Genomic DNA, 22520 nt, shown 5'->3' on the forward strand with positions numbered 1-22520 from the left:
AGAACTATAATATGATCCAATCATCCCACTTCTGGGCATGTATCCAAAGGACACAATATGTTGAGCTTTACACTCCCATGTTCATTGCAGTGTTTTTCACAAAAGTCAGGAAATGGAAACAACCAATGTGTCCACCAAACTGACAAATGGATAAAGAAAATGTAGTATATACACAATGGAATACTATTCAGCCATAAAAAGCATGTCATAACTACAGATTTCTCAATATCTATCAATTTTTGAATTTATGAAGTTCTTGTATCTTCCAAGAAGAGACTTCAAAACATATCTCTATTTGTAATTGTGTCAAGGGACCTGTATTGAGACCTTCTGGCTCTGCCTGGCATTTGTAGACCACAAAGGCACCAAAGAGGAATAAAGTGGGTTTTACTGTCTTTTCAGTGTAACTGAACTATTGTGTTTTCTTTTGTTACATGTTAGAAGTTAGCACCTTCAAAAGCTAATTTTTCAGGATTTGATTAATTGCTAGGACCACTGATTATTGATCAGTGACAAGAGGAGTTAATCTAGGTTAGCATGGCCATATTCTCTTGTCAGCTTGTGACAGCAGAATACACATGAATCACTGCTGAACAATGGATCATCCCTTACATCATTAATGAAAAATGATGCAGAGGAGGAGGTAAAGGGTATTTACCTCAGTTAGTTTTGCTTCAGTCCCCAGTACATGGGCTAGTTCCAAAGAGTGGGTTGAGGCCTAGGGCAGCTTGAAGTAGGAAATCTGAGCATTGAAAATTAATATTCTAGGTACAAACATAGCAGGGAAAATGAAGGATTTAGAGAAATTACAATGGAAATTAAAACTTGAGGGTGGTAACATGCTTCAGCAAACACTTAAAAAGAGTACACAGCATTCCAAGAAAGAGTTGAAAAAGGCAAGGTCCTTGCCTTGCAGCAGCTCACGGTGTACTGAAGAAGCCAAATTATATGAATAAGTCATTTCAGTAAATTGTTGACAAATGTCCACTAATGCAAGCACAATTTTGAGAAGTGGCTGACCATCGTTTTGCATGAGCTTGGTCTTGGTATTGCTCTCAGTGGTATGAAGTGGGTATAAAACCAAGTGCATGGTTAAAACCACAGCTTTCTCCATCATCATTCATAGACTCATATAGGAAGAAGCACTTGGGAGATTTGCTTAGTTCTCACAGAGACCCTTCAGTGTCTGCATTCATTCCCTTGATTATCATAGTGATAAGTTTTATATACATCAATTCTTGGTTTCATTTAATAGCATTCACTTGGCATTTAGAGGTTACCAGGTGCCAGAACATAACAATGACTAAGACACAGTCCCTGACCTCAGGTTGCTTACAGTCTGAAAGGGCTGAATGGAGGTCAATGAGCAAATAGACATTTAAGATGCAAGATGATAATCAGTGTCTTAGAACCACACATTCAGTGAGAAGGAACATCAGGAGGACAGCGCCTTCAGTCCGCAAGAGGGAGGGAATAGCTCCCCAGAAGTGTTTGCACTGAAGCTTCTGAAATGAGTCAAGTGTATTTCCACGACAAGGCATCCCATGGAGACAAACAGCTGCTCAATGGCATGGAGGTGTAGAACCTAGCATGCAGAGACTACCCAAGCTCACCAGGTAGCTGAACACAGGTGGGAAAGGGTCAGAGAGGGAATGATGATTATCAAAGGCATCCATAGAATCATCTTCAAGGAGCACTTGAGGAGTGTTTATAGGTCAGTGGCATAATCAAATTTTTGAAGAAGAAACAATGTTTTACAACAAAGATAAAACCTAGGGGCAGGGAGACCAAGAGGTGACAGCTGGCCAACTAAGATGAGAATAAGCCCATCCTAGGGCAGTGTGGCCTGAGAGATTGGCATGAGGGATGATGCACATAAGATACTTGATGGCCTCCAAGTTTGACTAAATGTGGCTAGTTCAACAATTAGTGCACACCCAGGACTCTGGTGGGTACCAATTTGTGAGAAGGTGTGAGTGTCATCCAATGAGACCATGAATAAAAGAGGAGGAAGTTTGAGGGTAATGATTTCACATTGTATCCTCTGGAGAGTTAAGGGAGTTCAGGTGTACCTGAGAAGTTCAGAAAGAGGATCCCAGTAAGGATTTAAACATGATGTCTCAGAAAGCATGGACAAGAGATGATGCAAAATGGAGAGTTATCAAAATATATTTAACTATATCAAAATATAGTTAAAGCCATGAGTAAGGAGACAGAGAAGTATATGACCAAAAGATTGGAAAGGCTTTCAGTGCTATGTTATGAAGGTCCTTGAATGATCTCACAAGGTTTTACAAGGTGAAACTGCTTTGTCTAAAGAAATTGTCCACGAAGGACCTGAATTACAGTTCAATTCATTAAACAAGCATTTATAGAGCATGTTGTCTGGACACAGGAGGAGGGCAATGAAGAAACAAGCAGAGTTGGCCTTTGCCTTTGAGAAACCTATCTCCTTACATGGAGTCCTAATTATTTTCACAATAATAAGCACTACAGAAGAATAGTATTTAAGAGTACAATGTCACTCTGTCTCTGAGGTAGCAATCCTGAGAAAGTGGCATGTCAGCTGGACTTAAAGGATGAGTGAATGACAAGGATGGCATTCCAGGGGAGAGTGCTTGGGTCCCTGAGGGGTGCCACAGTGGCCTGGGGAAGCCAGGGAATTGGGTGCTTGTGGTGAGGCGGTGACATAGGTGACTCACTCCCCTTGGCACATGGCCATGGGCAGAGACTGCAAGACTTGGGCTTGGAAACCAGGTCTGCTCCAAAGAGCATTTTTGTAAGCAGCAGGATACTCCGATAGGCAGGATAGCTCTTTGCTCAGCAGCTACCAGGCCTCGGAGTCCAGGGCAGGGCATTTATGGACAGTCATTGAAGAGAAGGCAAAGTATTTGTGCCTGTTGATGACAGTGTCAGTTGTCTGAACTTGGAAAGGGGCTGTTCTAGAAATAAGGAGAGGCAGAGTGGTTGAGCAGCTAAGAATCAATGTGTTTTGGTCAACATAGCTCACCCGGGAGGATAACGTTTGTGTTCAGCAACAGCCGAATGTGCCTCTTTAGATCTCTGCCTGTCTAGGAAAAAGCTCAAAAGTCCATATGCAGCCCTGGCACATATTGGCCCTGAGTGGTTCTTTTGTAAAACACAACAAACCAAGTGGGAAAATAACCTTGGAAGGAAACTTGATTGATTTTTCAAAGAAAGCAGGAACTTCTATGAAAACTTATCCTACATCTACTAAAGCTATCCTTCCTGACAGCTTGTAAGAGAAAACAAAAGAGATTGTGATTCCATTTTGGGGAAGAAAAAAAAAGCTTTTAATTTGTCTTCCCCCTTTTTTGGCCTTATTTTCAGTTCTTCCAGTCAGATTGTTTGACTAGAAGAAAAAATGGCTGATCAGGCATACTGATTCATTGTTGTTCCTCTTCTGTTGATACTGAGCACATCTTTACATTCCTTTTAGTCTCCAAATACATATTTTGAAATAATAAACTGTCTTATTCAAGGTAATTATTTAATATAGTTGCTTCTCAGTTTTTGTGTGTAAACAATGAAATACTGAAATTTTAACACCTTAACATTAGCACTGTAATTAGGTCTGTAAGCCTCTGTTTTCTCATCTGTAAAATGGGAATAAATAAACCTCTCCAACTTACAGAAGAACACATTTTGGAACGTGAGTGAGGTGATGGATGAAAGAGTACTTTAAAAACTGTGTCTTACCAATCAAACATTAGGTGTTAATATCTTAGTCATTTTTGTCACTATGACCAACAAGAAAATTATTCACCAAAGACTCAAAGAATTTTTATATCTTTCATTAGGTCACTTATGTACTCTTTATTAGTTTCTTTCCCCTCAATTTTCATGGACACATAGGATAGCATCTTAGAGACATGGGAGTGCACTTCCACCTCCCTCCTGTTTCCTAGAGAAGAAAAAAGAATATTTTGTGACTGGCAAAATATATTTTAACTGTCAAATGTATTTAAAATCAGCCATCTTAATTGCAATGTGTACATCACAGTTTTCCTTTTGTTTCATAACAATGTTTTTTAAAAAATCACAAATTTTACACAAAGATGTCTGCTCACATTGCTGTAACAAAATACTAGAAGCTAGGTGGTTTAAACAGAGAAATCTATTTCTCACCATTCTGGAGTGTTTAATTCTATTCAGGCTACTTAAAAAAAAAAAAACAAACAAACCTCGACTGGATAATTTATGGGAGGTACTTATTGCTCAAAGTTCTTGAGGCTAAGAAGTCCAATATCAGGCCATCAGCACATTCAGTGTCAGGTGAGGGCCTGTTTTTAGAGAGGGTACCTCTGGCAACTTCTTCATATGACAGGATGGGCAGGATGGGACAAACAAGTCTCATTTGCCTTTTATAAGGACACTAATTCCATTCATGAAGTCCTTATGACCTAATCATAACCTAGAGGCCCCACTTATCAATACTATTGCACTGGGGATATGGTTTCATCCTACAACACGAAGTCTGGCAAGTCCAAGGTCAAAGTTCTGGCAGGGTGTAATCTCTGATTAGGGATCTCTTCCTGATTTGTAGACAGCCACCTTCTTGCTGTTGGCTCATAGCCAAGAAAGATGAGGCTGCCTGTTGTCTCCTACAAGAGCTCTACCCTTATGACCTCATTTAATCTAACTCACTTCCTTAAAGGCCCTATCTCCAAGCAGTGATGTAGGGCATTAGACCTTCAACATATGCATTTTGAGGAGATGCAGTTGAGCTCATAACTAGATATAAATAAGAGAAGAAAATGAATCCTAAAAGAATTTCAATGTGATAGCATTTTCCATGGATTAGAAGAAACATCCATGGATCAACATTTAATAAGGGTTATATTTTATTATTTTATGTCTGTTTGAGACATGTATTCTAGATTCGCTACAACCAAAGAACCTAGCATTTGTTATAATGTCCATCCTATTTCTTCTTTCTCTCCACTTCACGCTACAACGAACCCACTTTATGGGTTCATATTAACTAAAATATTTGTGCATTGCCCCCCATTCACAGGTTGAAACCTAATCTCCAGAGTGTTTATGTCAGAAGATGGGTATCTTTGGGGAGTTATTAGGTTATGAAGGATTGCCCTCATGAATGAGATTAGTGAGTGCCCTAATGAAAGAAAGACCTCAGAGAGCTAGATAGACCCTTCTACCACAAGAGAACACAGTTAGAAGGTGCTGTCTATGGGGATTATGCCCTTCTCCAACTCCACTGATGCCTTGACCTTGGACTTCCTAGACTCCAGAACTGTGAGAAATGCATTTCTGCTCTTAAAGACCACTAGTCAAAGGTAATTTTATATAACAACAGGGACTGACTATTAGCCCTACTGCCCCCTACCCTTTCTGCATGACTTCCATTGCTGGTCTTGGGGCATTCTTCCCTTTTAGGGGCCAACTATGAGAGAGTCATACACATGTATGAACCAGTTGTAAGAAAGTTTCAGATGCTCTAGTGTACAAAATGAGTCTTTGTGGGGTGGGCAAGGGAAGAAGTACTGAGTATGACTTTCATTCTTTCTAACTGCATCATGCTTTCTCTTTCCAAACTCAGGTAACTGTGACAGATGGTGGTTCTTCTCCAAAACAATCAACCATTTGGGTGGTGGTTCAGGTTCTGGATGAAAATGACAACAAGCCCCAGTTCCCTGAGAAGGTTTACCAGATCAAACTGCCAGAACGTGACCGAAAGAAAAGAGGGGAACCCATCTACAGGGCTTTTGCCTATGATAGAGATGAGGGACCCAATGCAGAAATCTCGTACAGTATTGTGGATGGAAATGATGATGGAAAGTTCTTCATTGACCCTAAAACTGGCATGGTATCCTCCAGAAAGCAATTTACAGCAGGGAGTTATGATATCCTAACGGTAAGATCTTCTGAATTCCAGCAATGTTGATGGGAGAGGGAGTTACTTTCTTATTTGTGTTTATTTTTTTGAGTAATACATCTTTAGAGCAAAAAGTGCAACCAATCAGATATGGAAGACTTCTTTCTGGGAGGCAAGCATAGGTAAGACCTCTTGGCTATTTTGGTGAAATTCTTAAATAATGAAAAACAGTTCCCTTTTGTTGTGTCCCATAAGCCAATCTCTCCCACTCCCACAGTCTTCTGGAGCCTACATACTCAACCACACTTCCTGTGTCCTAAGTCATTTTCAAGGCACTGACCATAGACAGAAACCGAGAGTAGGGGAATAACAGAGTGATATATTTCTCCCTAATATTCAACATATCAGTCAATGTATCCCCAAGACTTTCCAAAGAAAGTAAATTTTGTAATTGTTGACAATGTGATAGAATCTGAATTTAGCTGTATAAATTGTGAGACACAAACCACAACGATGTTTATTCTGTAAAAAAGTAAAGAAAAAAGCAAGAAAATAGTGACTAAATGTTTTGGTAAGTTAGAAAGTTAAAAATAAACACAAACCTAACACCATCTCAAGTAGAAACTTAAACTCTCATAGCTAATGTGTCCATGTGCTGTTCCTACCCCAACCATGTTAGATATGGAATGCCTATGCTTTGGGCATAGGGTACTGGTCATTCTTATAAGTGATGGACCTTTTCAAGGTCCCAAAAATGTCAAGAGTGGGCATCATCCAGCATCCTTTTCATTGTTTTCTGCCTTCTCTGCTGTAGACAGTCTTTATTATATTAAAAGTCCCTTGATTTTTCTTTTCACATCTATGTTCTGGAACTAGGTTCCATCCCCTGCTCAGTACATGTCTAGAACAGTGGGCAGAGACAAGAAAGTGCCATCCTGTTTCTAACTGTTGGAAGCTTTGATGTGGTACATATTTATTACAGCTGTATGACACTTGTGGCTGGGAAATCATTGAGGATCGGATGGATTATAATGGACACTATTGGTGCCCTGCCCAGATCTCTTCTAACACACTGGTTCATCTATCCCCAACCTGCTGTGAGTGTTGCCTGCCAAGGGCTCACAGCTGCCCCCTCATCCAGAATATAATTTTTGGCTGATCCTTGACCCAAGAGATTCCACACTTCCACCCCCCACCCTAGCAGTCTACAGCCAGTATCTTAATGGATCCCAAAATACAAAAGTTCAGTCCCTTTACCTTGAGGTGGATTAACCTCTTGCAAATTCAGAGCCCTACTGACCCCCTCATCATTGCTGAAGAAAGCATGTCTCCTCAGTTTCTAAGCTAGGACCACATCCTTGCTTAGTGCCTGTCCTGATTTTTTGTCCTTTCTCCTGAAAGCACTTTCTTCAAAAAAACCACTTGGACTTAAATCCCTGCTTGGCTCCTAGGGAACTTGGCCCCAGGCATATATCTTTAAGCTTTCTCCTTCCCAGGGGAATTTTCTGGGCAAAGCAGTCATCCATTAACACATAACAGAAAAGTGCTATTCATTGTTGCTATTTTCAAAGGCTATCACTACTGGTTCTATACCCATCAATGTTATTTTAAAACACAATATTTAAAAATTCCTTTTTAAATTTTATTTTATTTTGTTTTGGCTTGCCTTTTTGTCAATGTGTTCTGCACCTTGAACTTTTTGACCTTCCCGTTGGGTCCAGGATACTATAGCAGTCTCATGTTGCTGGATGAAGTTATGCATCCCATAGCCCTTATGTGAGCCAGTTTAGGACCACAAAGGAGTCACCAACTCCATCCTCCCACCATGCTGCCTCCAGGAGCCCACAATGCCACTGAGAACTCTCCCTTTCTCCCTCACAGTTGACGTAACTGAAGGGCCTTAAGGGCAGTTCATCTGAGTCTGTGCCTTCCCCATGCCTATCTCACTCGCCCTTCCAGGCCTCTATAAGTGGAGAGCATCTCCAGAATGCAGCAGAAGGAAAGAGCTGCAAAACACAACCATGTGCACACACACGTTTCCACCCACAGGGATTCACAATGCACCTTATTTCCCTTTCATCTCACCACCAGAGGGAAGGTTCAGGGTCATGCTATAAGGAATCAAATTAGCTATTCCTATTTATATAAACTATCATCCATGCCCATAAAGCACTATAAAGTATAAGTGCAACATCTGATTTTCAAGGTTTTTATATCTGTAAAGCTGGTGGTTGTTCAGATCAGCCCCTGCAAATATGGAGTGAGGTAGTTTCTCCCCCCATTCCAGAGTCCACTCTCCCCAAGTCTCCACTCTTCTCTTCCTCTTGCTGACACTCTGCTGAGGATAAACTCTTGGCCCAACACCATGTGAGTGACAGAGTTTAATTTCCAGAAGATCAGAGTTCTAAGACATTGTTCTGTGTTCTCTCTGTGTGTGAGTAGATCAAGGCCGTGGACAATGGCCGCCCACAGAAATCCTCCACTGCCCGCCTGCACATTGAATGGATTAAGAAACCACCCCCTTCACCTATACCACTGACCTTCGACGAGCCATTTTATAACTTCACAGTCATGGAAAGTGATAGAGTAACCGAGATTGTGGGGGTGGTGTCTGTACAACCAGCCAACACCCCTCTGTGGTTTGACATAGTTGGTAAGTTCAAGTCCTCCAGAACACTATCAGGCAATGTAATTAACTGTTTGGAACAACTAGCCAAAAAAGAAAAAAAAAGAAAAAGAAAAACTAACAAAAAAAAAAAGCAAAAGAAAAGAAAAAAACTAATAATTAGTGCTGAGATTAAAAGATCCATAGTGCTGGAATGCAAAAGAGCCAGTAAAATGAATAATCGACCTGTGCTTTCGTTCCAACTCTGTAGCTCAGCTGAACAGAAAGTGCTCTCTGGCTGGATTTTCCATAGTTTGTTATTTACTGCAATCTTAATGTCTTTCTGTGTGTCATTTAAATTCTATTGTCACACTTGGCTAATCTCATTTCTAAATGTATTGATGGTACTAGACTTGCTGTCCTTCATTTCTCTCTTTTTCTTCACCTTTTTTTCTGCATTCTGTTCTTTTTTTTTCTGCTCCCGACTGCCCTGCTTCAAGGTGGCAAGCATGCTCGAGAGATGTTCTATATTCTACAGACAGCTTGTGGGCAGAACTGTTCAACAGAAGGTACCCTTAGTGCAAACACATTTGCTAAAATACAGCTATCCAATCTGCCTTTTATGGTTTTTTTTTTTTTTGAAGCAAATTGAATTACATCTTTCATAACTGCCTGTGACAGGCTGAAGTGCAGCCCACAGACTTCATACATGCCTCTAACAGCTATTGCATTACTCGTATCCAATGACTCCTTTGTGTGAGGTTTGATGGGGTTTGGGGTTTTTTTTTTGGGGGGGGGTTAGTTTGGACTTTTTTTTTTCCTTTTCTTTTGAGGTATGTGGGCTCTTTGTTGTTTTGTTTTTATCTTTTGGTAGGTTGGTTTATTTAACTGGGCCTTTTCCAATTGAAAAATAAATGTATTCCAGCCCCTCTGTTTTGCAGCAGTAGTGCCATTCATAGACCAAAAAGCCCCATCAGGAGAGTCCCCTGGCAGCTGTCCATAAAAGGACGGGCAGGAAATGGAACCTAGATATATAGCCAGTAAGCCTCCTGCGCAAGCTGAATAGAGAAAGCAGATGGAAGCATGCAGGATAGACCTTGGGAGCCAACCTTTAAATTCCTTGAAAGAAAGCAAGCAAGCATGCCAGGCTGCAAAAGGAAAGGGCAAACAGCACTGCAGCCCTCCACAAAACCGGCAGGGAGAGAGGCACTGGAGAGGAAATGAGTGCCCAGGACTAGGAAACAAAATAGGCTGTTGCTAAGAAGAGAGCAGGGAGAGTGTGTGCAGGCACAGACCTGACACTGTGTTGGGCTGAAGCTGACTTCCCACGCTTCTCTGTGGGAGGCAGAGAATCCAGGAGAAAGCTGGTCTGGGGGAATCATTTCCTTCCACATGTCACTGCCTGGACACGATGGGCAGGAATCTGCTTCTCCTCCAGGATAGCTTAGTCTGGGGAAAGCATTTAGGATGTTCCACATCTGTTTTAATGAGGCACAGAGAAAGAATGCTTCATGGCCCCCAGTCGAGCCTCAGCAGAGAGTCCTCTGAACTCCCAAAAAGAAAAAGCTTGTTTTCTACACATTTCATTTTATGAAACGACAGTAGAACACCTTTGTTTTACTTAATTAGTGTTAATCACAGCAGCTCTGCACATGACCATCCTCATACCAAGCTTTTAATTCCTTCTTCATCTCCATTTGAAATGCATCCACTTCTGATCCATGAAAGATGCCTCCACTACTTATCTTCTCAGTAATTTTCAGCTCATTAAGATATTATCTGATGCAGTTCTTTCTTTTCAGGTGCAACAAAGTGTTGCACCTATCAGCATCTAGCTGTCTGTTGTTGGTGCAGTATTGGTGATACTCGCAGTACTACTCCCAGTCAGAGTCACAGAAAATGCATTTTCAGTTTCAGCATGTATGCCTGCTGCTGGGTCTTCAGGAGCATGTGCAATACTGATTTCTTTAAGCAGCTGAAAGAAAAGTGCAGTAGAAACCAAACGGGCAAGAGAATGCTTAATGTGGAATGATTTGCCCTCTCTCATCAACCACTGATTTCTCTCTCTCCTTCACACCTGGGATTGCAAGCACCTCTACTACCTAAGGATGTCCTCTCTACTCTTTCCATGCATGCAAGATCCTGACCCAGCCCATCCCACCCATGCAAACTATGACGCCATTGCTTGTTCTCAAATTTAGAAATCTTACAAGACACTTTCTCTGATGCTTACTCCGACCAACGACCTGATTATCCAGATCAGGTTTGCAGTTGTTCAGCATTCTTATGTGTGTGTTCATGTGTAGGGAAGCATGCCTAGTAGTACTGCATGTAACCTTACTTGAAAGTTTTTCATTCCAGATACTAGTCTTGTCCTATGTTTTTATTTGCATTTATCCCATCTCCATTCTTAACCCTTAACATCCATGCTCATGTCTCCTTATTCCTTCCTTCTGCCAAAGCTTCTGTTGCTATGTGCCCTGCTGTTTCCATTACAAACCTAAAGTGACTGGTGGAGATGCCCCAGGCAGCCAATATATTAACCCTGTTTAATGGTTTTGAGACTTATTCAGACTTAATGTGACTTTTCACTGTATTCCCAGCCATAGCAACCTCAGCATCTTTTAGCAAAATGGGAACATCACAGATCTAAGAAAAGATGGGTAGTTTATAGAAAAGAGCCATCATGCAAGAGTCTTTTTGGACTGTCCAACTATAAATCCAGGAACAATTATCCAGAACATGGCATTCTTTTGCATGTTTGTTTTTTATTCAATGCTGTTCTTTTCCTATAGAATCTCCTTCATTTCAGAGCACCCAGTAGTTGGCTTAATGAAGACTTTCAGAGTTGACCCTCTGGTCTGGATACCTCCATCACAGAGATTTCTCTGTAAATCTGGTAACATCTTAGCCAAGCTTTCTTTTACAAATTGAACTTACTGGGCCAGATGCCCAAACAGAACACAATTTTATTTTCATCCTCACATCCAGCCAACAACATCATGAAACGCCAACCCTTAATTTCACCATAGAAATAAAATCCTTTCCCCAGGTGCTGGTTGCTTTCAGTACTGCTATGGTCACCCCTCTACAAATCCCCTTTTGAAAATCTTTTTAATCTGTCAGAGTTTTTTTTTTTTTTTCCAATCTGCTGACAACATCTTTCCCCTTCTCTAAACACCTATTGTTTTCTTTATCATATTCAGATGTTCCTGTCTTGCTTTCAAGATTCCTTGCTTATTTATCTTTGGCCATGGAAATTCTCATCTTTCTTCCTCATCTTTCTTCCCTTACTCCTTATCAAAATATCTTTTTTGACCAAATTAAGATAGGGGACAGAGAGGGAGCAATGCCCCTTAGTGTTTAAGATTTAGCAGTGCATCATAGGTGAATGCTAAGAATAGTCACAAAGCATATAACTCCAGCATGGAGCAGAAATGAGGTCTCAGATTAAAGCTCGGGTCTTGTCCAGGTAAATAGGCTTAGGAATCTTTCAGGTACAGTCAAGATTTATTTCCATTACAGACTTAATATATTCAGACACCTGTACAGATGGCTGAGATACAAAATCTAAACCATCCTGATCTAGTACTTACAGCTCACCAATGTTCCAATGAATTCTCATTAAGTAAGCAGAAGCAGTGTTTCAGCTTGCTTTTTTTCCCTGAGAGCATAGTGCCCTCATTTTCACAGTTTCAAACTTACCTGATTCTAATTTAACTGCATTTTTTTCCTCCTATCATGATATGAATTCACAAAACTGGTGAGCAAGATTTTGTTCCCAAGCCTAGACCCTTGCACCAGCGATCTGTCAGGCACGTTCTTGTGTCTCCAAAGAGACCACTGCTTATGTTACTGAGTTAGACTCACTTCAGCTTCCAGAAACAGAAGCCCTACTTATAACTGAGTTAAGAAGGCTGTAATTAAAAGGAAACATAATAAAGTTCAGCTGTTCCGTGTTTAAACAGCCCAACGCACAGCATGTTCCTCCTCTGTGTTAAAAGGGAAAGAAAAGGAAGGGAACAAAAATAACCCATAATCCTTTGTGGTTTTTATCACATAGCTTCACACTTCTCAGGAGACTATGGTTTTGACTCCACAGCTCCTTGATTTACATACTCTCCAGTGTGCACACAATCTGGTTTACAGTTCAGTCCACAAATCTTTATTCTGATGGCAAATTATAAATTCAAATATTACACCATTATTACACAATTCCTTCTTACCTACATACTTACCTCAGTTTGATGGGAGATGCTACCACCCATTTCTTTCGCTTTTCATCTGAATGGGATTAGAGGAATGCTTTTACTTATAGATAGCAAGCACCTATAATCTTTATTTGTCTCATCCAGTGTATTGAGAGGAGAAAGGCTATTCTGTGAAAGTTATTTTTCTTATGGTGAGTGCTAGCACATAATTGCAGCTTTCACTGAAAACACACACACACACACATATATATATAAACACATACATACATAGATTGATGTATACATTGTGGTACTGGGAATTGATCCTAGAGACACTCTTCCACTGATCTACATTCCAAGTCCTTTTAATTTTTTATTTCAAGACAGGGTCTTTTTAAGTTGCTGAGGCTGGCCTCCAACTTGCAATCTTCCTGCCTCAGCCTCCAGAGTTGCTGGGATTACATATGTGTGCCATGATTCCCAGCTCTCATTGAAATGTCTTTCGGTGTTATAAAGGCCACATTGGCTCTTAGTACATAATAAGCTTCTGACTTCTTGGCTGTTGCTGCTCATAAATTTATGGCCTTTATTTCTCGAATCTTGTCTGCTGTGGAGTCATGGTTTATTGAGAATTGAGTCAAGGAAACAAGTTGAAATCTGATAGGGCTCAAAGTGACCTTGTTTTGTGACTAGTGCTTGGGCATCTCTGGATCTTCCCGGTCGAGGTGGCCTTATTTCTTCACAAAAAACTCTTCCTTACCTCTCCTGAGAGAAAACAGGAAAATGAAGCCAAGATCCCATAGTATTGCTGGGGATCATTTGAGGTCACCTCCATGTAAAGTTTATTTATTTATTTCTAAAATGTGTCTCCATCAGAGTGAATTTTATCAAATTCAACTGACATCAAACACTCCATTTCCCCTGCTTGGCCATCTTTCCCATCCCAAATAGCTTTGCTTTTCTCCATAGCAACAATCTCATCCATAGAAGTATATCTGAAAAAACTTTAGGAAAATAATAATAAGTCTAAAAATACTCCTTATATTAATTGTAAGAAATTAACTAGATTCTAGAAAGAATTTTCGTCCTATCGCCATTTCCTGAACTCCACGTGGTGTCTCCTGCCCTTCATGTCAATATCCTTTTCAGCCCAGTATTGTGCTTGCTTCATTCCAAGGCAGAAAATTATTCATGATCACATTGTAATTGGTATGTCATATTTTTCCTAAAGTTCGGTGTATGTGCTGAACTTGAATGAACAGCTTGTGCATGACTCCCTTAATTCATTAAGGTTCAGCTGCTCAGTGTTTTGGAAGTTTCTCACATAACACTTCCCTCTTGGACACTAACTAGATTTGGTTGGAAATTTACAATTACATGTGCAGAAGAATGGGAGGAGGGACCTAGAAGCTTCTCCACAGGAGAAACTGTGATATTCTCCACAAAGAGAGACAGTGGTGTTCCCTACCCATCTTTAAAGTAAAACTAGACTCTGACTTGGCCCAGTGCCCGGCTACACAGCACATTCAAGCAGTAGCTGCTGGCTTCAAATATTTTCATTCATGTCCTATTTTTAAAGCCTTTTCTAGGACATTCCTACTTGCTGTGTTTAACTTTTAGATCCAGCAGAAATCCAACGCATCTCTTCTGCTCTTTGTTTACTCTATTACACCTGTCTTGACCAAAAATGGTCAAAGAGAAATGTCCCCTAATGTGAATTATCTGTTATGTGGGCTGTTCACAACCTTGCTTTTAACCATCTCTGCCGCACACCCCTGCAGCAACCGCTCAGGCTGTGACGTTTCTAATTTCCCACTTTGTTGAAACTCAGACCAGCTGGGCAGTGTCCTCCCGTCCCCACCTTTTATTTAGCCTCACGCTATTGCACTGAACACACTTTGGCTTTGCATGTTCTGTTACTGGCTCTGAGGAAGCACACATTGTTTAAATGGAATGCTGCTAGTGAAAATGGACTCCTTGCATTTGATATTCTCACCCTGGGTGATTTGGACATGGTTTCCAACAAAAATGGAATCACCTTTCAGGCTAAAAGGGAGCCTGAAAAATGAGACCTGGGGGAGAGACATGGAGTCATTTATGAAATGGGATGCTTAAGTGTAGGTTATTAAAGTGCGTGAGGTTTGATGGTGAACTGCTGGTCGAGATTCTGTGTCCCTTGTCAGAAATTCATTTGAAAACTCAAGGAGGATTTTGTTTTACATGAAATCTTGTCTTAACTAGGAACAAATGTCCTGGAAATGAGTATCAGAGATTTCTGGTCTTATTGGTAGACTGAAAAGTATTCAATAGCATCTCTCTCTCTTTATTTTTTTTTTTAGTTATAGATGGACACAATACCTTTATTTTACTTATTTAGGTATATGCAGTGCTGAGACTAGAACCCAGTGCCTCACACATACCTGGTGAGTGCTCTACCACTGAGCCACAACCCCAGCCCAGTATCATCTCTCTTAATCACCCTATACCCTGCTTTTCTAATAATCTAACTCTCATACCTTTAAGAGGTTTCTGGTCTGGAGTTTTGAAAGAGTAAGGTGGATGAAGGACATATACACAAACATGCACACAGAGGAAGAGACAGAACTATAAAAAAAAAGATGTCATAAAATGATGCCAAAAGTATTACTTAATACCAAAAAAGCTAGGAAAAAGCATACAATCTATATGACATGAGTAAAATATGTCAATTTTACACCACTAAACATATAGACTGATTATGTATATTTGTATATGGCTCTGAGGAAAACATAAGCAAGAGCATACAGAATTGCCCCATTTAACCAGTAACTGAAGCTTAAAGACTTAGCTTCCATATTCTCTAAATATTATTTTCATTTGGAGAAAACTGAAGTTTTATAACTTGCATTTCAGTTTTGTTTTGACCTACAAATTTTTACTTTCTGAAATAATCAACATTGGAGGATGCCCCAACCACACCCACCAAATCAGAGTCTTTAGATTTAAGAAAGTAAACAGGTTAGAGAAAGAAAACATGATAAAGATAATTTAAGTTTTATTTAATGCCTACCAGAAACAACTGGAGAAGTGGCATCCCTGTCTTTCTCACAAGTCTTAGGGAGTGATACCATATCTTTTCTTTGAAAGTTTCTATGGCAAAGTTGTCTCAGAGTATACCACTCGATAGCAAGTAATTTTTCTTTCTTTGTTCATTAAGATAGTTACACCAGCTACTTGAGTCACCTTGCATTTTATTTCATGTGCTTATCGACATGACACATCCTCTTTGAATGAGAAGTAGTGACCTAAGGCTGGCTTCCTTTCAGCCTAGACTGTACCCCTCTGTCCTTATCCTATCCTTCAAATGATTTTATTTTTTTAGTTAACATTTAGTGCTTCTCAGCAAATCAATTAAATATATTAATTGGAAGATGAATCTCTTTTTAGATGAAAATTTTCAAAAAGTATATCATCTCTGAGCAATTTTCTGGTATTTCTGTATCTCCATAACTTTAATTAAATGTCAAGGGCAATTATATTCTCTCTAGCAATTAAATAATCTTAAGTTTCATATGACAGCTGCAAGCAATAGGCATTTGCAATATGTATGACCATGTTTTTATAAAAAAAAAATATTTATTATGAGCCACTATACATCAAATTCAGGTAAAATCTTCATGCCCTTAACTAAGCTGCCCATTCATAATTGTAATATAGAAATGCATTGTTCATTTTTCAGCAAAATAAAATACAGAGGATATATAATGTAAGAAAAGCAAAGGTTATTAGAAAAATATGGAATTCAATAAATACATTGCACTGTGTGAAGGAGTTAAATAAAAGTATTGTTCAAGAATAAAATTGACACATGAAATTTCATACTAAAACAGAGTAATATGCTGATGTTTAATTGAAATCATTGCATAATTTTTTTACCATATATTCTCTCCCCCCAAAAAAACCTTCATTTTGAGAAGATCATAAAACACACTTTGGTTCACAGAGATAGAAACTTCACCAGTAATTTCAACAACACCAGTGTTGTCTTATGTATACTGACCACAGGCTATGACTTTTGCCTGACCCAGGGGGGACTACGTAGTTTTCTAAACTTTTATACAAATTATTTTCCAGTTGGTATTATATAACTTGATGTTTTCCTTTACTTTTTTCCCAACTTCATTCTGTGACTCTTTAATAAACTTTTTACATTTTTAGGAGAAAATTTATTCCCACTGTTGAAAAGGCAAAACAAATGTTTCTATAATTATTCCGTGTTTCAGATAAAACACTTTTTATATGAAATTCAATTTTTTTTGCTTTCCCTTTTTTCCCAATATTCATAATTTTGTTTCTGACATTTAATTGAGGGAATCTGAACTCGACCAGCCAAATGTTTACCATCAATACCAGAACAGATTTTAAAATGTCTACTCTTTTTTATTAATAATATTTAACTATTCATTTACTTATAACTTAGTCTATTTTGGAAAAAGCAAAGCATCTTCAAATTCTTAGCACAGAAGCCATAAGGGGTTAAGGGACATGAGCTTTCTAAATATTTTATGGAGTCAATTTATGCTTCACTACTCTAACATTACTGCTGAGGTTTTTCTTTGCAATACATTCTTTTTTTGGTAACATTTGTTATATATTATAGAGGCTGTATTTTGAAATATAAATTAAGTTAGAAATAAAGAGGTCCCTTTTAAGATGTACAAAATTAAGCTACACGGATGCCTGTCAGAAAGTATTTCTATGTAAGAGCTCCTTTAAAGTTTTATGTTTTAATTCATGTAATAATTTCTTAGATGTGCTAATTTCATACTGTTTCTGTGAAATCATCAGGAGGGAATTTTGACAGCTCTTTTGATGCAGAGAAGGGTGTTGGGACAATTGTCATTGCAAAACCTTTGGATGCAGAACAGAGGTCCATCTATAACATGAGTGTGGAAGTCACCGATGGGACAAATGTTGCTGTCACTCAGGTAAGATTAAGTTACTGAATAGCAGGAATGCAGAAAGACCTGCCAAAGTAAAAATTGCAAGCAATGAAAAACATGTCTGGGAAGTAGTAAATTATGTCCACAGATTTCTAGTGTTCAAAAAAATCATTTTCAAGAACAAACTAAAAACAAAGGGCTCTGTCAATGACATTATATCACTTAACTGCCTTTTTAAAGAAATTATGATTGTTCATGCATGAAAGAATGAGACATATTTGTTTCCTTATCAGTTACTGAAAGTTTGTCTCTTTGACAGCAAATCAATTTTCCTTGAATTTGCAAAGATGAGTTTATCTATGATGTCTGCATTAACACTCCATGAGATTCTTCACCTCCTTATTTTTGTAGTCACAAAAGTTAAAGCTAGAGAATACCTAAAAGTCCAAATTCACCTTATAGAGATTGATGTTGTTATGGTTTGGGTATGTGGTATTCCCCAAAAGCCCATATGTGAGCCAATGCAAGAATGATTAGAGGTGAAATGATTAGATTATGAGAGCTGGAACCTATTTGGTGGATTAGTTAACTTGAGTAGATTAACTTGAATAGAGTAACTGTAGGCAGGTAGGGTGTGGTTGGAAGAAGCAGGTCACTGCGGGTGTGCTTTTGGGGTTTATACTTTCTCCCTGATGGGCAGAGCACTCTCTCTGCTTCCTGGTTGCCATGTCCTGAGCTGCTTTCCTTTGCCATGACCTTCTACCATGATGTTCTGCCTTACTCAGACCCAGGATTATGGAGTCAGTCAACCATGGACTGAACCTCTGAAACCCTGAGGCAAAATAAACTTCCTCCTCTGAGTTGTTCTTGTCAGGTTATTTGGACACAGAAATGTAGAACTTACTAAACTATGCATTATCTGTGCAAGGTCACATGGCCCTAATAAAGAACAAGGTCTGGAATCTAGGTATCCCATTCTCCTGCTTCTAACATCTGTGCCAGTGATCTTTCTCCTGGCTACATAGTAGGATCCCCTGGTTGTCAGTGTGAAGTGAAAACAATGATGTCTGGGACTCATCTCCAGGGATTCTATTGATTCCAGCGTGCAGTCAAAGGTGGGGACTGCTTCTTATACTCTGCTTCTTGAGTCCGTGTTAAAGGGCATTGAAAGTCAGAAGTGAAAAATCTCCAGGCTTCTCACATGGTTCAGTACCTCTTCCTAAATATGACTAACACAATGCTGGACATCAACATCAGACAATTTGAGATAAATATGTTTTGTTTTATTTTTAGCACCAGAGATCTAGCACACTTATGGTAGAGGTCTGGAACACATGCCTATGCTGTAAACCCCTGTCTTTCTCTCTGCTTCTTTCTGCTGTTCCCATCGTCCAAAAGACATCATTAATTGATCAAAGCCTTTTCCCCTCCTGAGACCAGATGTATCCTCAGGAACTTTCTCAACACAATGCTTCAGGTACTGAGGTTGAAATTTTTGTTAACCTGGAAGCAAGCATTAATTTATTTTAAATGTTACATAAGCTTTTATAAGTACACACTGGTAAAAGGGGGAGAGAGAGAATTTCATATTCATGTCTAGCCAACTGCATTGCAATCGGAAGCTGTTTTGAAAATATTATGAGACTCTTTCCTTTAAGTTTGTTAGTAAGTGTAGAATGGTAGAATTTGAAGGAAGCAGCAGAGTTCATTTTAGAACAATCTCTTTACTTTTCATTTGAATATACCCAGAACAGGGGTGTGACTTGCACATGTTAAGAAAGCCAGTGTGTGACAGTTTCACATCCTTCAATCTGTGTTCCTTCCTTGTACCTGGGATGACCATATGACCCCGTTTGCCTTAAAGAATGTCCTCTACCCTGTTAAGCTGGCATAATCTTCAATAATACCCCATTCACTCTCAAAATTGCCCCCGTCTGGACAATAAATTATATGATCTTCCTACCAACCATACTGCCCCAGGGTATTTTCAAGATTTAATCTAGATCTATGCAAAGGTGAACCCACAGAAAACACAGTCTCATTTCCTGCCCTGAAGACTAACATAGAACAACCCACCTGCAGAATTGCTACATCTTTAGTGCTAATTCATTTTGTAAATTTAAATTAGATTTTTAAAATTAGCTACTTCTCAGCATATCCAACCTTAACTTTTTATTGCCCCTTAAAAACCCAAGATATATTTGAGTAAAATACAAATCAAGCATAAAATCATATTCATTTCCAGACTTTTCTCTGTTGTTTTATACTGGTTGAAATAAATGATATTCAGTGTGCCCAGAATGTTATAGATATTCATTAAGTAATTTTAGTGTAAGTGAATGAACTGTAGATATGACACATCAGCAGGGTCTGTAGGAATGTAGTCTGTATCTCAGAAGCATACAACTGATTAATGTTAACAACAACAAAAAAAAAAAAAGAAAGGAAGAAAGAAAGAAGAAAGAAGAAAAAAATTAACAAAACTTTTATTTTAGAATTCCAGTAGGACCAGGTGAGAAATCACTTAACAGCAGTTGTTCCACAAGTACTTCTTAAGTTCATACATATGCTTGCAGCTGTACTTTGTGCCTGAGATCAAAATGACACAGTTGTTGTTGTTGTTGTAATTTTTAAAATGTACTTTTTAAATTTAATTTACCAATTAATTTGTTTATTTTGAAATGAGGTCTCACTTCATTGCCTAGGCTGGTCTTGAACTCCTGGGCTTAGATGACCCTCACCTCAGCCTCCCAAGTAGCTACGACTAGAGGTGTGCCCTGCTGTAGCAGCTAGTGATGTAGAGTTTTAAATGTAGATGTCTCATATGCATTCATTTAAACATGAAGCATATATTGCAAGACTTTGAAAGCACCCATTATTTGAGTCCCATTTTGTTGATTTTATTTCAGACTAACATATAGTTAGCCTTTTCAAAGGAATTGGAAAATTAGGATGAACTTGGAAGTCCCCCTTGGTAGGGCCAAGCTAAGGAGGTTAATAAAGGGTATCGAGAGATTCCTTGGCAAAAGTATCTCAGTCAGTTTCTAGAAGCATTACCTTCTTAAGTAAGAACTAACAGTTCCTAAAATATAAACTTTTGAGTCATCATTATGTTATTGTCATCAGAAAACCACCTTCCAAGCCTCTGCTAATCGAGGCCTCTCTCACATTGACCAAGGCTTCCAGGCTGTGGTGACAAGCATGAGGCTCTGAATCAGGCAATACCATTGATGTCAAGGACATTTTGACAAAGGCATTCTAAATTTCTTCTAGAAACCATTAATACATCTTCCAATGAATGACCCTGGACAATTTAATGATTCCACCATCAAGCAGAGAACCTTCTCCACTTAACTAAGTATATGTTTTGGAGTCCAAACCACTTGTTCAGTAACTTTTTGGGATATCTTCTTTTTCTTTTGGGATGATACAATATAGTGTGATCTACGCTTCAAAACAGCCATAAACAACATGCTTAATTTTACTTCACAAATGTCCAGTAACTCAGAGCCTGAGGGATTTGGTGTCTACTAGAGAACCTTTTCTTCATCTTCAGTTTCTTCCTGTTCTCCCAATTCTCTCAGGATTCTTGTGCCTCAGAATACAATATCTGATGACAAATAAATACCTCACCAAGATTGCCTAGTGTGAGTACAGAATATAAAAATTATGGATTTCAAGTTGCAAAGATTCAGATAAAGCATTTACAGAAACCTCCTGGCAACACAAAGTCTTATATGCATAAAACAGGTTTTAAAGAATTTTTGTGAAAGACATTATTATACTTTAAAATATAACATAGAATAAAAGTGGACCCCATGTTGATGTCATAGAGGCCTGGAAATATGGGGTATCTGGCTTAGAACAGGTCAAAAGGTTGAGGGAGGCAGTACTGTCTGTGCATCTGGTTAGAGATGAGATGAGGAATCACAGGGGCACTGGATATTCTAGACAGGTGAGGAGTGGGCAGCCAAGCGGAATCAGGGCTCATAAAGAGCAGAGATAATGAAAGGCCAGAGGAGGTGAGATTACCATCCCGCCAAACACAAAGGAACACTACAAAATTTAAGAGGAATTCTATCCTAGTTCCCAGATGGTGCTCTTTACATTTCATTTACCTGGAAAGGAACCAGGATTTCTTGTAGAAATAGCAAATTCCAGGTTTAAAGCAGGAGTGTGGGGCAGACTGCTTTTTATGCCAGAAAAGCCTAGTGGAGTGATATTGAAAGTGACAAAAGGCAACTTGAATTGGTTTCCACTAGTCAAAGATGGAAACTGATTTCAGTCTCAAAATTACTTCATGAGGCAGCTACTTTTGTTACAAGGAGAATGACCCTCCTCTTCTCCAGAGATGTCCACATCATAATCTTTAGGATTTTGATGTGCTATATTTCATGGCAAGGGGGCCTTTGAAGGTTAATCAAGGTTACAGATCTTAAGATAGGGAGAGGATACCGGAGTATCCAAGGAGGCCCAATCAAATCACAGAAAAGAGGTGGTAAAGCCAAAGTAGAGATTCTAAGTGTGAAAAGGATTTGAGACATCATTACTATCTCAAACATAGAGAGGTAACAGACAAGGAGTACAGGTGACCTTACAGAATTGGAAAAGGTTCTCAGCTGACAGCAAGCGAAGAAAGAGTGACACCAGTCCTAGAACACAAGACACTATATTTGATCAATAACCTGAGTGAATTTGGAATAGACTAATTTCTAAGCACTTCTAGCAAGGAGCACATTTGTGTCAATCCTTGATTTGGGCCTTGAATTCAGGCCTGCAAGACCTGAGTAATAATAATGCATGTTGTTTTAAATTTCTAAATTTGTGGTGACAGTTTATATGGAAATAGATGTCTATTCCATTGTTGTCACCCATTTTATCATTAGGGAAATAGAGACAAAGCAAAGTTAAATAACCTGAGCAGATCATGAGCAATCTACCCA

The 22520-nt window shown here is 39.0% G+C and overlaps 1 protein-coding gene across 2 annotated transcripts in view; it reads left to right on the plus strand.

Moving 5' to 3' along the window:
* Positions 1-22520, plus strand: part of Fat3 (FAT atypical cadherin 3) — a 484288-nt gene that overhangs the window by 357766 nt on the left and 104002 nt on the right. For both annotated transcript variants that reach the window (XM_077797747.1, XM_026396113.2), the window contains exons 4-6: positions 5585-5899; positions 8303-8513; positions 17483-17622. In XM_077797747.1, coding sequence (XP_077653873.1) covers positions 5585-5899; positions 8303-8513; positions 17483-17622 — 666 coding nt within the window. The remainder of the gene's footprint in view (positions 1-5584; positions 5900-8302; positions 8514-17482; positions 17623-22520) is intronic.

This window comes from Urocitellus parryii, chromosome 4 (assembly GCF_045843805.1).
Source record: "Urocitellus parryii isolate mUroPar1 chromosome 4, mUroPar1.hap1, whole genome shotgun sequence".
Classification (NCBI taxonomy): domain Eukaryota; kingdom Metazoa; phylum Chordata; class Mammalia; order Rodentia; family Sciuridae; genus Urocitellus; species Urocitellus parryii.